This window comes from Terrapene carolina, unplaced genomic scaffold (genome assembly GCF_002925995.2).
Source record: "Terrapene carolina triunguis isolate 2854851 unplaced genomic scaffold, T_m_triunguis-2.0 Scaffold93, whole genome shotgun sequence".
Taxonomy (NCBI): Eukaryota; Metazoa; Chordata; order Testudines; family Emydidae; genus Terrapene; species Terrapene triunguis.
Window position 1 is genome coordinate 8,779,586 of NW_020664444.1, and position 16,257 is coordinate 8,795,842.

Below are 16,257 nucleotides of genomic sequence, written 5' to 3' on the forward strand. Positions count from 1 at the left end.
AGCTAATCCAGTGCAACTTTGTCTGGACACTTTTAATATCCGTTTAAAACTAGTGATGTGTGTCTCGCTTGCACTTCTCAATTAACTGCTTTAAAAATCGTACCCTTAGTTCAACGAATGAGTTCAGCTTTGTGTAGACCAGCCTTAAAATGCTACTCTGAGAGCACTGTGGTCCTCACTGCCTGTCAATGAAACTCTCAAAATCCAATCACCATTCAGGATGCATGAGGCAGCAGAGATTCTGTCACTGGGGCACTCAATAAATTCAAAATCCAGTTTACCTTTACCCCAATTCTGTACTCTGTTTACAGCAGATAATCAAACCCTCTTAGCTGTAGGGTCCACACAGGAGTAGCTGCTACAGTATCCCAAGCTGTCATTCACATATTTTGGGAAACGTGGCGGACTCCCAGAGCAGCAGCATTAAGATGTCATTGAATAGCCACAACACAGCACTTTAATTAACCAGCATACACGCTACGGCAAGTTACAGGGCCCCCCTTACAGCTGCCACTGAGAGTGGGAGGGTGGTGATGACAGACCAGTGGTGGAGCCTGCCGTTGATTTCTTCTGCATTTTGCTTGATCAGTAAGTGTCCTTGTGTAAATTCTTATGCAATGAGAGGGAGCAAGCATGCAGGAATGCTGTGGGCAGTGAGTCAGCCATCTCTGTCTTTGTCGTCTTACATTTCACTCCATGCAGTAGTTATCTGGCCTGAATCTATAACAGTCAGTGTTGATCAGATAATGACAGTGTGAACAGCACTGGCTAGCCAAACAGGGGTGGAGGCTGATTGGTAGAAGTGTTGAATTTTTAGCTTTGCCAGATCATCTGTAGATTGGATCTTGAAGAGCTTTTTGTGTGGGTTGGGGGAAGGGGTAAGCAGGCTAATTTTATCACTGCTGTTTTGTTTAAATGCATTCTAAACACACTTTATAGCCTAAGGCCTTGTCTACACTGCCACTTTACAGCGCTGCAACTTTCTCGCTCAGGGGTGTGAAAACACACACACACACACACACACACGCTGCAAGTTTCAGCGCTGTAAAGCCACGCTCCCAGCGCTTAACTTGCTAGTGAAGACATACCCTTAGGGCTGGTCTACACTAGGGGGGTGGACTGATCTAAGGCCTTGGCTACACTTGCCGATGTACAGCGCTGTGAGTTAAACCTGACTTCGTGCAGCTGAGTAGGGAAAGCGCTGCAGTCTGTCCACACTGACAGCTGCCCAGCGCACTGACGTGGCCACATTTGCGGCAATTGCAGCGCTATTGGGAGCGGTGCATTATGGGCAGCTATCCCACAGAGCACCTTTTCCCATTCTGGCGCCGTGGGTTGTGGGAAGGGGGCATGGGTGTGGGGGATTCTGGGTCCGGTCCCAATGCCCCGTGATGCATCGCTTCGCATCCCAGAAATCCCTTTGTTTCCGTCCACCTTTGGCGCCATCTTTCAACGGTTTCTGTGCAGCGCAATCTGTCTGCGGGAAATGGAGTCCGAACTGCTGAGGCGTATGCTGACGAGTCTCGCCAGCACGTCACGTTTGGCTGTCGAACTATTCCTTAAGATCCAAAGTGACAGAGTGAGGGTGAGGAGTCCGACGATGCTATCGAGCCGTGTAACGCGTACGACACAAAATTGCTTGTGGCATTCACGGACATGCTCAGCACCGTGGAACGCCACTGTTGGGCTCGGGAAACAAGCATCGAGTGGTGGGATCACATCATCATGGAAGTCTGGGATGACGAGCAGTGGCTGCACTGTCCTCTGGGTTTCTGTGCCTTGGTGAGAGCCAACAGCTTCAGGGGGCACCTACACTGAACACTGTCCCAACATTTTCCACAGGAGTTCGTCCTGGACGATATCTCGCTGCTGAGGGTGACCTGGGAAGCAAGGGAGGGTCTTCTACTGCAATGCGGCTTCCGCCCTGGCCCATATGCAGCTTGCCTGTGTGCAGCAATGGTCCCCCCGCCCCTCGCGGCACAGTGGCGCGGACACGTTAGCCTGGCTGGGACAAGGACCACGGTGGCACTCCCGGTAAACCTGCGCAAGCGCATTGCACATTTCTGGATGAGACATTCGAGGAGATTACCGAGGCCGATTACCGCGATGTGATAAACCACATCAATGCACTATTCCGCATCTAGGCATGCATGTCTAACCCTCCTCTCCCAAAGAGCCTGCACCGAAAAAATTCCTTCCCGAAAAAAAAAAAACGCTTACCGGGAACCTGCTCTTCTGTTTGTCCTCCGGCCACTGCGACTGGCTACCTTCCTCCTGGCTCAAGAAGAGCTCCTGGCTGCATGGCTCCAGGGATTCCGGGTGTCTCCATCCGGCCCACCACCATCACTCCCGTTTTCCTCCTCTTCTTCCTCCTTTCCCCCCTCCCCCCCAACACCGGCTCTGAAGTGTCCATGGTGGTGCTCGAAGTGGAGGTGGGGTTAACCCCAAGTATCGCATCCAGCTCTTTGTAGAATCGGCAGGTCGCGGGGGGAGCACCCGAGCGGCCGTTTGCGTCGCGGGCTTTGCGGTAGGCACTCCGCAGCTCCTTCACTTTAATCCTGCACTGCAGGGCGTCCCGGTCATGGCCCCTTTCCATCATGTCCTTTGATACCTTCCCAAGGTATCGTAATTCCTACGGCTGGAGCGCAGCTGGGACTGTACAGCTTCCTCCCCCCAAACACTGATGAGGTCCAGCAACTCGCCATTGCTCCATGCTGGGGCTCGCTTGGCGAGGCATGGTCACCTGGAAAGATTCGCTGATAGCACGCCACGCCACGCCGGGCTGAGCAAACAGGAAGGGGATTTTTAAAATTCCCGGGGACTGTAAAGGGTGGGTCACATGGTTGGTTACCTGAGGCCAGGGCAGTAGAGTTTGAACTGATGACCAGAGTGGCTAGAACAGGCATTGTGGGATACTGCCGAATAATTCTGGAGGCCATTCACAGCACATTGGGCGGCCACACTGGCACCGCAGTGCTGCAGCGGCAGCGCAATACTCGCTATTCCTCTCGGAGAGGTGGAGTACATGCAGCGCTGCAACCACGGAGATACAGCGCTGCAAATGCCTTGCCAGTGTGGACGGGGAGTGAGTTACAGCGCTGGGGGAGCCTTTACAGCACTGTAACTCGCAAGTGTAGCCAAGGCCTAAGATACGCAACTTCAGCTACGTGAATAGCATAGCTGAAGTCGAAGTATCTTAGATCGATTTACCTTGGGTCCTCACGGCGCGGGATCGACGGCTGCGGCTCCCCCGTCGACTCCGCTACCGCCGCTCGCTCCAGTGGAGTTCCGGAGTCGACGGGGAGCACATTCGGGGATCGATATATCGCATCTTAATGAGACGCGATATATCGGTCCCTGATAAATCAATCGCTACCCGCCGATATGGCGGGTAGTCTGGAAGTACCCTTAGTGTTCATTCTGGCACAAGTGTCAAGCCATTTAGAGGGCTGCAATTAGACTTTTGCATATGCAGCGTCTTGGAATAACTGGCAAGGGATTGTCTGTTTTGATCTCTCTGCTGAATGGTAACGTGCTATCCTTACCTCTGGCCCCAAATAGGAAAGCTGTGTAACTACTTCTCTTCTCCTGGAAACAAAGGATCATCCTGAGCCCCAACATGTTTGTGCTAATCACAGCAGCTTCCTGTCAGCCTGCAGGAAACAGGAGCCACTACCTTCAATAGATGTACAGTGAAAATATTACATTACGTGATTGAATGGTTCTCCAGCACATCCTCCTTTCTCCTCTCCCTGCTCAATGTTTTAGTGAATTGTCCCACCCTACCAGGCAAGCTTGGGCAGATGCAACCAAGTAATCAGTACTTAATGTCCCACTTATTATCCATAGTCATTCTGGAACTGTTCAGTAATGCAATGGCCTTTTAGAGGACAGTGTGTTTATTGGCTAATCTAGACACGCTGACTGTTACACTGAAAGCTCGGTGCTGTTAACACAGAGAACCTAAACTGCTAAAATAGCAGGTGAATGGATGAGTTAAAGGAATGCAGTAAACCAGGTAAAATAAATACCAAACAAAAATAAACTCACTGTCTTGGAAACGTACCGCAAAATTAACTTTCCCAAGTTAGGCGCCAGGATGAACAGAACTGTAAGTAGGCAGCATTGTCCCCTGGCCTGGGAGTCGGCAAACTGGGTTCTCTTCCTGGTGTGACACTGGGCAAGTCACATCTCCTCTGTGCCTCTGTTTATCCTCACACTTTTTGCCCTTATCCTTTTAAAGTGTAAGCTGTTTGGGGCAAGGGGGGGCTTTTCGTGTGGTTGTATGTTGGGCCGCACAGATTAGGCAATCTTGGTTTGGACATGTAGGTGCTATTGTAATACAAATAAATAATTCAGGCTGGCTGTAAAATTCAGCCTGGAGTGCTGCATATAAGAAAACAGAGACAGTAAAGAAATGCACTTTCTCTTTATGAAATAGAGCTGCTTTGTAAAGCGCAAAAGGCTTCTTAATAATGGGCTAGACTTTCACTGCTCAAACTGAGCAATGATCAGAGACCTATGGTTACTTAGTATTAAAGCTAAGCTGTTGTCAGATATTTTTAGTAAAAGTCACAGACAGGTCACAAGCAATAAAGTCAAATCCATGGAGGCCCGTGACCTGTCCCTGACTTTTACTAAAAATATCCGTGACACAATGGGGAGCCACGGGGCAGCTGCAGGGGCTGACTGGCAGCTCCTGGGGCCCACCACCAGTGGGGGCTTGGAGCTCCAGGGTCCCCCTCCACCCGTGGCTCTGAGTTGCGGGGTATCCGCGGTCAGGAGCAGCAGGGTTCCCCAGCCACCCACGGCAGCTTGGAGCTGGGGGAGCCAGAGGGACTGAAGTCACGGAGGTCTTTGGAAGTCACGGATTCCGTGACAAAATTGTAGCCTTAGTACATGTACATGTAAAAGCTAGTCAATTCCTATAACAGAGCTCAATGCAAAATATCCAGGCCTGTGATCTTGGCAAAACACCGTGAGGCTATTAGGTGGCCCATCAGGCCAGATTCATAGTGGTAGAAACAATATGGAATGCTTGCAAAAACTATGCAGAGTATCTTTGGGGGAGAGCTCATTAGGATTCAATTTCAGCTGCACTTAACCTACCTCTTGTATTGGTTAACAGCTCACTTGTGCAAATATTGATTGTGAAGGATCCCAGCAGTGTATAAGGCAATCATTGCCATTTCTTTAGGCTTGGTGGAAGCTCAGGGGAGAAACTGAACACATTTTAACTCCCTTTACTGGGAGTGCAGCACCATCTCTTGCTCCTTAGTTGTGGAGGAACAAGTCCTCCTGGGAGCAGAAGATGAGAATTCTGTTTGGAATTAAATTGAAGTCTCTGTGGTCTAAGGGAGACAGGAGTGGCAGAAGATTCCCTAAAAGTGGGGGGGCCACCAGCACCTGAACCGTGGCCCTGTTCTCCCACCCCACCCCTTCTCCTTGAGGCCCTGTCCCCTGTTTGCTCCTCTCTGCCCTCTACCCCCCATTGCTCGCCCTTATGGCTGGTAAAAAGTGGGGTGGCCGTGGTCCCCTGGCCCCTCCCCATTCCAATGCCCCTGAAGGGAGATGGGGGGGGTTAGGTATCTACAGTGTTTGAGGCAAGGATGGGAGCAATGTTAGCAAAACACCAATGTTGAGAAGCAAGTGGAATGATTTGGCATGAGACTGAGTAGTACCTGATTCCTCAGAAAGGTATTATCTATAATATAATGAGACCCCCGGAGTTGTTAAACAATCAGTAATAATTGAATCCTGGTTGGAAAGACATGGGGTGTCAAGAGGAAATGGGTTGTATTTTGAGTTGCACTGGACTTGGCTATCTTCTCTTCAGGCTCCGAGCTACTGCTTCTACCCCATATATGGAAACTGTGGTAATTTATCAGGTTAGTCAGCCAGGAAATGAGCATATATATATAGATAGATAGATATACATATAAAATATTTTTTAACTGTTTGCTGATCAGAGGATGCTAATGGCTCACTTTTCATCCCTCAAATAGAAATAGATTAGTTAGTGTCAAGTCTCCCTCCCTACCCTGTTTTGACATCTTTCGTGACCCCAGTGGGTTTACAAAGCCCAGATTGGAAAATGCTGCATAAGAGAGAATCTACAGGGAAGAGAGGATGGGTTTATTCCAAACTTCTGGTTAAATTATCACTTCTGCTCTGGTTAAGGATTCATAATAATTGGCTCAGATTCCTTCTCCATTCTCCAACTGTCTGCCCACATGCTGCCTTTAAGCATATATTTAAAGTTGACTGCTCTCTTAATTTTGTGAGGACTTGCTAAGCAGGATCTTGATTTGCTTTGTGGGCTGGGTGACATGGCGATTCCAGTGCACTTGAGAAGTGGTGCTAGGCGTTTCATTATTACCATGCTGTGGAAACTCTACATTTCTCATGATGAGCATCCTCTCAAGTTGGGGAGGGTTAGCACCATTTTGGAGTTCCCCTCACATTGACTAAAACAGCTGCAGTTAGCACCATATGTACATCTTAGTCCCTCTCAACTTCTCCTAAGCTTCACCTGTTCAAAATGGCAGGCAACCACTCACCCCGAAACTCGTTCAGCTAAAAGTTCCTGGCCATGTCTTACCTAGCTATTGGTGACAGCTTCTTACCTAGAGCCCATTGTTAAGCGATTATTGTAACAGCGGGAAGCTCCCAAATTCCTCTTGCACTTTTCCCCATCATTGGGGTCTCTAGCTGCGTGCTGATGGTTTGCCAAACTCGGCTGCTGCTGGTGAATCTCTGCTGTATGTTGTAGGCCTGATCTTTCAGCGCAAATCTGTGCAGTTTGGGGAACACCCTCACAAGCTTTGCTATTCAGTGATGTGTCTGGGATGGTCTCTTCCCATTAACACATGTTGTTATCCTCAGGAAACCTGCAGGAAGTGCCAGGGGCTATGGAAGGAGCACATGAATCTTACCTGTGAACAGCTGGCTGAGAAGGATGACATAAAATATAGAACATCTATGTAAGTAACTTCCTGAATCTGGAAAAACTGGAAACTTATTCTTGCTTCTAATGTGGGTTAGGCAAGAAACCATCTGTGTCGCTAAATTCAGTAAAAAGTGTTCTGTGTATGAATACATAAAGAGAGCCCTTGTTTGTGTATTAATAAGGCACTTGACTTTGTGTGGGTATAGTTACATTCCACTGAGAGGGTTCTGGGGACATGAAAAATGAACAGGTACCAGGCTTCTATGATAGAATATCCATGAATGATTTTCAGCAATGTAGTCCGTGAGGTAAATCACGATGATGGGAGTTTCTATACCAGAACACTGTTGATTCATTTAATCTTGCAGCAGCTAGTACCTGTTCATTCAGAGGAAATGAAACCTTAATACTGCATCTGGCCCGTTATGTTGTGTCATACACACAGAGGAGGGGTGCACAGAGACACACAATAATCCTTAGTTCGTCACCAGGTCACTCGTTAATGTTCAGTGCTAATCTAAACTGATGATGCAGTGCGGTTTGCCTAGGTGTCACTTACACAAAACTCTCCCCCATCTGGCCTACTCTTCTGCATAGAAGGAGATGTGCACATACATTTACACACACACATTTACACACACACACACACACACACACACACACACATATTTTACATGCTGTTACAAGCTAGGGATTATTCTGTGAAGATTTTTATAGACCTTTATTTGAAACGCAGATGCTAAAATGTAAGGGGTTTCATAAAATCTCTTTTGGAGTCTGATCTCTGTCCACACAGTAGCAACAGCCAAAATATTCTGGAATCTCTGTCATTGGAGATTTGTCAGAGCAGACTTGACAAACACCTGTCAGGGATTGTCGAGATAATACTTAGTTCTGCCTGGAGTGCAGGGGATTGGACTAGATGACCTCTCGGGGTGCCTTCCAGTCTTACGATTCTGTGATTCTAATTGTAGAAAGTAAGTGGGGGTTGCGATATAAAACTGCTGGTCTGGCATATTGGAATTAGAACAGCCTGCTGCTGTTAATTTGGTCTCTTTTTCTCTTGGGTGTATCCCAGTCTCTAGTAATATTGTATCTTGTCATCTCTGATCTGGTATTTAGTGTGCTTGGGGCAGGCAGAAATCGAGTTTCAATACTAGAATTGAACTGTGGAGGCTTTAGCATTGTGAGTCCAAGTGAAGCCTCTTCATTCATCCCTCGGTACATATATTTTCAGCAAAATATTAACTTTCGTGGGCATCATTCAGTATCTTTCTGCCACTCCTTTCCCAGTCGAAAAGGGGAAGTCAGAGTCTTGTGACTGTCATGTCTCAAATAAGAAGGGAAAAGTAGCTTTAAAACCTTTAACAGAGTTTTGCCTTCAGTAGTTGTCCAGATGAGATTTCACGTGTGAAGACAATACAGCTTCCTGTTGAATATAAGGAAAAGGAAGCACAGCTGGAGTTCAGGCCTAGCTTCCTGCCTTGTTCAGAGTTTCCAAAAATGTACAAACAGCATCCTGTTAAGAGGCCGAGGGAGGAGCAGCGATCAGAGCAGATTCAGTTCCATGAACTGATTTTTCTGTCCATTCCTAATTCAGATCCAAGTATTTGGATGAAATTCAGAGAGGGTGTGGATACTAGTTCATTATCCACTACCGTCTAAAACTTACGCTAGGTCTGAAGTTGATGTTAATTGAATTGTGAGAAATTAATGATGCTGGCGAGAGCAAGGGATATTATGGGCTTTTACCGTGACGGTTGCCTCCACACTACTCTGCTAGTGCACCTCAATACAACATAGCCTCTGCTGATGAGCTCCAGACTGCTTTGATCAGGCTGATTGTGTGCTGAACTTGTGTCCACATCACAAGTCCACTAGATTGACTGTCTCTGTCTCTCTCTCTCTCTCTCTCTCTCTCTCTCACACACCACACACACACACACACACACACAAATGTAGCTTGTTCCATATGCAGCCTAGCCAGTAGAGGCAAAGGAATCCATCTCTTTCAATACCAGTGCAGCACCTCCACTGGGCTACTGTGATATCCTCAGTCTCCAACCTATTGGTTTGGACTTTCCTAGTATCGCTTTTTCCTAGGTGGCGAATTCAAGAATTTAGCCTGGCCTGAAGCTCAGTAACCTGGATCTCATAATCAGAAATAGATTTCTCAGCCCTCATGGTGACAGGAACTAATTGACAAGACTTTTCCTTCCAATTCCCACACCAAGATAATATAGTTAATGGAGCCCTTCCAGTGGATTATACCCCAAGAATTATAATCCTAGAATTATGTCCATCGTCAGCAAACCATCTCCCAGAGGGAAGGGTTGTGCAGTGCCATTGTTGGAACCAAACACTTCCAGATAATGTTCTGGATTCCAGCTTGTATTCTGTGCTATCATAAAGCCTATGTGCATATCTTTGAACAGTAACATCTAGAGAGTCTGTGTGGGAATGGGGGTAGACTCAAGAGGGATAAAATGCCCATTCTCCATAGGAAAGACTTGATTTTTCTTTAATTTCTGGTGAATAAAGAAAAGGAATGTCCAAAAAGCTCAGGCCTAGCCGACTAAAAATTGAAATATATGTTCATGGCAACTTGGTAACCAAAGCAACAGCCAGACACAAGAGCTGGAGTTAGTGAATGACATTACTCAGTTTGCTTTCCCTGCACCTTTATCTCCTTGACTATATTTCTGTGCAGCCAAGTCAAGAATCCACGTGCCCTTTGCACCTTTGACTTTGGTTTGAAATTCTTTCCAAGCCATAGTTTAGCCCTGCTGCATTTTGGCTCACTTGGAAACCAGATTTAAGCCTGTAGAATGTAACCGGTGATTAACTTCCTTTCACTCAATTTGTTTTCTACTCCTCAATTTGTTTTCTACTCCAAATGCAGTTCAGCCCAGACCTCCTTGGAACAACACGAGGCTTTGGAGACGAAGTAGGGAGAAACAGGACTGTCTAAGAAGTGAGGGGAAAGGAAGGGAAAGTGCTAGTGAGAGAGCTGGGTTCTCATTACTCACGCTGAGAGTAGGCAAAGCAAACATACCGCTTCCAACTTTTCCCTTTTACCCCTCTTATGTTGCAGAGAAGAAAAAATGACTGCAGCCCGAATTAGAAAATGCCATAAGTGTGGGACTGGCCTAATTAAATCTGAGGGTTGCAACCGCATGTCCTGTCGTTGTGGTGCCCAAATGTGCTACCTCTGCCGAGCCTCCATTAATGGGTATGACCACTTCTGCCAACACCCTCGATCACCAGGGGCCCCTTGCCAGGATTGTGCAAAATGCTCTCTCTGGACCGACCCCACGGTAAGTGATTAACCAATCATGGATTATTGCAATCACTGTTGAGTATTAATATCTTGTGTTAGGAGCTCTCCACCGTATGAGCTCTGTTTACAGATCAGCATAGGTGCAGGTTTAAGACAGCACAACAGTTTCCTTTCATCAGGGCCAGCCAAATTGCTCTGGTAAAGGACCCCAGCATTCCCTTTAACAAAAAAAAACCTGAAAGACTTCTAGTAAAGATGCTTCTCCAGTCGGGAATGCTAAGAACAATGATCATGGCATCTGGGTAGCGGGACAGGCATGCAGCAAAGAGGAATGAGGTGTGTGTGTGTAGTATTTAGGGCAGCGGATGGGAGTTGGGATTCCAGGGATCTATTCCCAGTTCTGTGTCTGGCTCCTTGTTTGACTTTTGGGGAAATCGCTTGCTCTCTGTGCCTGATTACCAATCAGATATGGGTATCGTGACTCTGGGTATGGATGGATGAGTGAATGTTTGTAAAGTGCCTGAAAGGTACAAAGTTACTGGTATAACGTATCCGTTATGTCCACTCTTGCTGCTTTTGGCAGTGCTAACATTGAGGAGGACTGGAGTGTAGCTCTAACGTGGGAGGCTGTAATAGGGATAATAACCAGGGAAGTCACATTCCTGAAGATTTTAATTTGTACAGAGCCAGAAAATGGGATGGGGGCAGAAGAAGGGAGTTGAGAGCTTCCTACTGCCAGGAAGCAGCCTTAAAACAGCAAAGCTGCAAGCCAGTTTTCCCCAGTACTTGCCTGAGCTTGACAGGTACAAACTCTTCACCCTTGAAGGAGTAGCAGCACTAGGACCACAGTGGGTTACCAGAGCTTCACTGGTTCATCTTTATGCACCTCTGTGAACCGCCCTGCGTTGCTGCCATCCTTTAGGTGAACATCCCCACCGTCCCTCCCCTCTACCTGCAGGCTCTCAGGAGTTTCCAAATAATTCTGAACCCAGCTAGGTTCAATCGCTGGTTTAAACCTCCACCCCCCCCAAAAAAGTTGCCTTTTTCCTGACTTCTCCCAGCACTGAATAGTTTTTGCCCAGAACAGAACCAGACAAAGAACTAACTACACCTTTTCCCCGTGCCACAGCCAAAGTACTTCTGATGCCTGTTCCTTCAGTGTCCAAACAGTCTAATTCCACTGTTCCATTTCCCATCAGGACATGATTCTGCAAGTCAGGAACAGTAGAGCTTCCTCGTTCCCACAAGGCTGCTGATTGTATTCAGCAATGGCATCTCTGCAGAGCCGGGGAGAACACAAGGGCATTCAAAAAGCTCATACTGTACTTAGAATAAAACAAAGAATATACTGTCATCTAGCCCTCTTCCCCTGTTTAATTAACCAGCGTGGCAAAGCAAAATTTCCCACTCTCCGCTGGGAGGTGGCACTGCCAACTTTTTTGGATGACAGAGCATTGGCTAGCTGAGGAGTTGAAGCTGGGTGAGTTCTCCGTTCAGTGTACACGGGGTGCCATGAAACACATGGGACAGTGTAGGCTTTTAAGCTGAAATTGTGTAAATGGATTTTTGTGTATTAACTCCTTTAAAAAAAAAAAAAAAAAAAAGTTTCAAAGAGAATAGGTGAAAGGGTTTAGGGCAGGTATTTCAGCCTTGCCCCAGCTCTGCTCTAGCATGGGGAGTGGGGGTGTAGGGGAAAGAACAATACAGAGAAAGTAACCCGAGGTCAAGAAATGCAAGAGGCAGACTGAGTTGTGTATCTCATAAGGGGAAATCGAGCGAGGCAGAAGAACATCAGGAACCCTATCGGGGCTCCTATCCTCATTTCAGTGAATCGGTACCTTGCTCAGCACTGTGCCCCCATGCTCCATGTCTGGGCACCATTGTCATTTGTGTGTGTCCCTTTCACCCCTTTTCCGTGTAATCCTTTTTAGTTTTGTCTTTCCTTTCTAACCCTCTTTATTCCTTAATCAACAGAAGGCTCCATGCTGCTTGGTATGGAGTTGGAGTGTCCATGGTTGGATCATGTGCCCTTGTAAGCAAACTTAGTGCTAAGGGTACAGAAAAGAAAAGCTTGAGCCACTCAGCTGCTTCCTGAATCTGCAGCCCTGTGCATGCGAGCAGCTCCTGCCTAGCTATCAGTATTACGGAGTGCTGCAATCATGAAATGGACGTGTGCATTCAAGTGAGGCTTTTATTAGAGGCAGGGCAGATCTAGAAGCAAGCTGCTTTCTCCCCCTTCACTGCTCTTTTTGGTCTATAAATGTACACCCTGGACTAGTTCAGCATCTCCCTTCCCCCCACTACTTAGGTTAGGGCAAACAGAGTTACCACATTCTGGTTGTCTTATTAACAGAGCAAGAAATGGTAGCTAGGGTGCAGGAGTCCACTTTGCACTTTCATGAAAATGCATTTTAACTTGCTGTTACATTTTGGGATGGTTGATAGCCTTGGTGAAGAAGAACCCATTATGGAGGCGTTGGTAGAGACCCTATAGTTAAGACCAATTTCTGTTTTGTCCTTAAAGCCAGGAATTTAACCTCTGTTTTGCATGAAAAATACCAAGTATCCTTCCCCAAACTTAGAACACTTACTCTTTGAGTCTAGAACAGGGGTAGGCAACCTATGGCACGGGTGTCAAAGGCGGCACACGAGCTGATTTTCAGTGGCATTCACACTGCCCGGGTCCTGGCCACCGGTCTGGGGGGCTCTGCATTTTAATTTAATTTTAAATGAAGCTTCTTAAATATTTTAAAAACCTTATTTACTTTACATACAACAATAGTTTAGTTATATATTATAGTCTTATAGAAAGAGACCTTCTAAAAACGTTAAAATGTATGACTGGCACGCGAAACCTTCAATTAGAGTGAATAAATGAAGACTCCACACACCACTTCTGAAAGGTTGCCGAACCCTGGTGTAGAATGAGTCTTCTGAGACTATACAAATGAATCTGTTAATTAGTTTGTTAAAAATTAATTAAAAACTGAGTCCTTTAAAACATTTAGCATTTTCATTCTTTGTCCCAAATGGTCTTACCAGAATAATGCAGGCACTTAAATCTTTCTATATAGTCAAAATAATTTAAATCTGGTCCACAGGCAATATTTTAAAAGATTAAGTTGTAACTAAGCTAAGTTATTAGTGATTGCATCTAATGGTTATGGTTCTATAAGCTACAGACAAGCTCAGGCAACTACTAAGTGGGGCCATTGTGGCATACGGGATAATTTAACCAATTATCACCTCTGCAGCTAATTTGCATTCAACAATTCTGTTAGTTGTCATGAGTTAGGGATATGAGGGAGGCTGGACTCACATGCCAACAGCTCTCATTGGTAGACTGCTTGGCCCAGCTGTCACTTCAGATGTTCTGTGGCCACACGCTGTCTTGAAAGGCTTTCCGTGGTACTGCAGCCTCGATTCCATTGCACACTCAGGCAGTGCTGCCGGGGGAGTTCTGAAAGCACAGAGACATTGGGACTCTAGTTCCCTGCCCCCCCGGCACATACTGCTGGTCTCACTAAGGCCACCCTCTAAGCCCATAAATCAGTTGCAAATTAAGGGCCAGATTTTACCAGTATGCTCAGCTGGTCTGTGCTGATCTGATGATGCGACACCGCTGTAAACCCAAATGACTCATGGAGTTTGACTGTTTTGGTGAACCAGTGAATCTGCCCTTAGGAGTTTAAAAATGTTAAAATGTTTGTTTAATATTACCTGTCTTCAAATTATTGGAAATGTTGCACGGTAGCCTTTACGTTGAGTTTCTTGTTTCGGGGTTATGACATTATAAAACACTTAGGAAATTCCCAGACAAACTATGTTAAGCTGGAGTTAAAGTTGAGAGTATGCTTGAGTAACTTAAGGCAAAAATCATTCCACAGACGTTGCAGTTATCCCCAAATCAAGCATTATAAACAGAGGAAATTCAGAGTTAAGCTTATACATAAAAAACTCCAGACATGTTAAGGTAAGAAATGTACAATTAAGGCTCTCAAACAACTTTAACTCTGCTGGGGGGAAGTAGGGGGAGGACTCTCTCTAAAAAACAGTTTAGTCTAATGCGGGACCACAAACTCTAAAATGCCTTAGTCATAATATTGTGGTTATTGCATATCATCCACTCAGGCCCTTCAAAACTGAATGGCTGTTATTTTAATAACTCTGCATCTCTTTGTGTGACAAATCTGAGGAACTGTCAGAGGTTTTGGAACAAATTGATAAAACAGAAGTAGTAAGTCACCAGGACCAGATGGTATTCATCCAAGAGGTCTGAAGGAACTCAAATATGAAATTGCAGGACTACTAACTCTGGTATGTAACCTATTGCTTAAATCAGCCTCTGTACCAGATGACTGGTGGATAGCTAATGTGATGCCAGTTTTTTTCAAAAAGGCTCTAGAGGTGATCCTGGCAATTAGACTGATAAGCCTGACTTCAATGCCAGGCAAATTGGTTGAAACTATAGTAAAGAACAGAATTATCAGACACATAGACAAACATGGCTTCTGTAAAAGGAAATCATGCCTCTCCACTCTATTAGAATTCTTGGAGGGTGTTTCACAATGCACAGTCAACCTGTGGAACTTGTTGCAAGGGGATGTTATGAAGGCCAAAAGTATAACTGGGTTCAAAAAAGAATTAGATAAGTTCATGGAGGATAGGTCCATCCATGACTCTTAGTCAAGATGATCAGAGACACAACCCCATGTTCTGGGTATCCCTAAACACCTGACTGCTAGAAGCTGGGACTGGATGATGGGGTGGATCACTTGATAGAATGCCTTGTTCTGTTCACTCCTTCAGAAGCATCTGGCACTGGTCGCTGTCAGAAGAGGGCGTGCTGGGCTAGATGGACCATGGGTCTGACCCACTATGGCCATTGTTATGTTCTTATGCCAATGTGTTCTCTAGCAGCACCCCCCTCTTCCTGCAGTACTGCATCTACCCGGTCCCCTTTATGATACAGAACTGCCTTTATCCCCCTTTCCTGTTGCATGAAGGAACGCACAAGAAATAGTCTGCGCCTGGTGCTCCTCAGGCTCTCCACAGCTGATCTGGGAATGATTTGAAACCAAAACCTTTAATCCTTTGGAAGTCTCTTTCATGAAATCATTTCAAGTTTATTAATAACGGCTGTGGCCACACATACATGGAAAAAAGAGAGCATTAAAAAAACCAGAAAGGGAGGCCCTGGTGGATAAACCCATTCAGAGTCATTTTTCTAAAGCAAAAAAACTCAACCCAGAAATAATGAGTGGGTCTGTCCTTTCTCCTTTTGCATGAGGCTGGCAGACATTTTTCTGTGACGCTCGGTAATTAAAGACGGTACAAAAAACCCTGTAGATAAAACAGTATTTTGAAAAGCTTCATTGATAGCATAAAATAGATTCTATTTTGGGAGCTGCGGTTGGGATTTAGCCTCTGTCTGTGACTTGTGAATCTTTCCTTTATCCTTGGACACTGCAGTTTCTCTTCCCTGATGTTTTTGGCTTCACTGTGTGCATGCACGGGGCTGCTGAGGCAGTAGATGCGTGTGTTCTTTTCCTCCTCAAAAGCATTGTCAGAATTTGCCTTCCATTTGTTGCAATGAAAAGGTGCTTTCCCTAGCAACTGAACCCAGCTCTTTAATTAATCTCTCCACGAATCTGCCACGAGCGCTAAGTCAGAGCCATCCTCTTCCTCTGTGCTTGGCGTACTGTTTTGTGCATTCCTCTGAACTCAAAGGAGAAGCAGCTGAAAGGAAGAGCCTTCTTTCTCTAAGATGTAACCAGATCCTTCCCTTGTTTTTGGAATCCCTCCTTAAAGTAGAAAACCGGTCAGCTAACAGTCCAGCACTCTTCTTCGTTCTACTCTCTGTGTCGCATGTCTTTCATTTGACTGGTAGAACTGGGTGAGACACTGTTTGCATACCCACGTATTGGATTCAGGGCCAGATCTAAGGGCTAGTCTACACGGGCAATGTTAAAGCGCTGCTGTGGCTTGTGTAGTTGCGGCAGAACGCTGGGAGAGAGCTCTCCCAGCA

The 16,257-nt window shown here is 46.0% G+C and overlaps 1 protein-coding gene across 1 annotated transcript in view; it reads left to right on the plus strand.

Moving 5' to 3' along the window:
* RNF216 (ring finger protein 216) overlaps positions 1–16,257 on the plus strand; it is a 113,260-nt gene that overhangs the window by 83,176 nt on the left and 13,827 nt on the right. The window contains exons 14-15 of the mRNA XM_026650583.2: positions 6,886–6,983; positions 10,044–10,266. Of these exons, the coding sequence (XP_026506368.1) occupies positions 6,886–6,983; positions 10,044–10,266 (321 nt within the window). The remainder of the gene's footprint in view (positions 1–6,885; positions 6,984–10,043; positions 10,267–16,257) is intronic.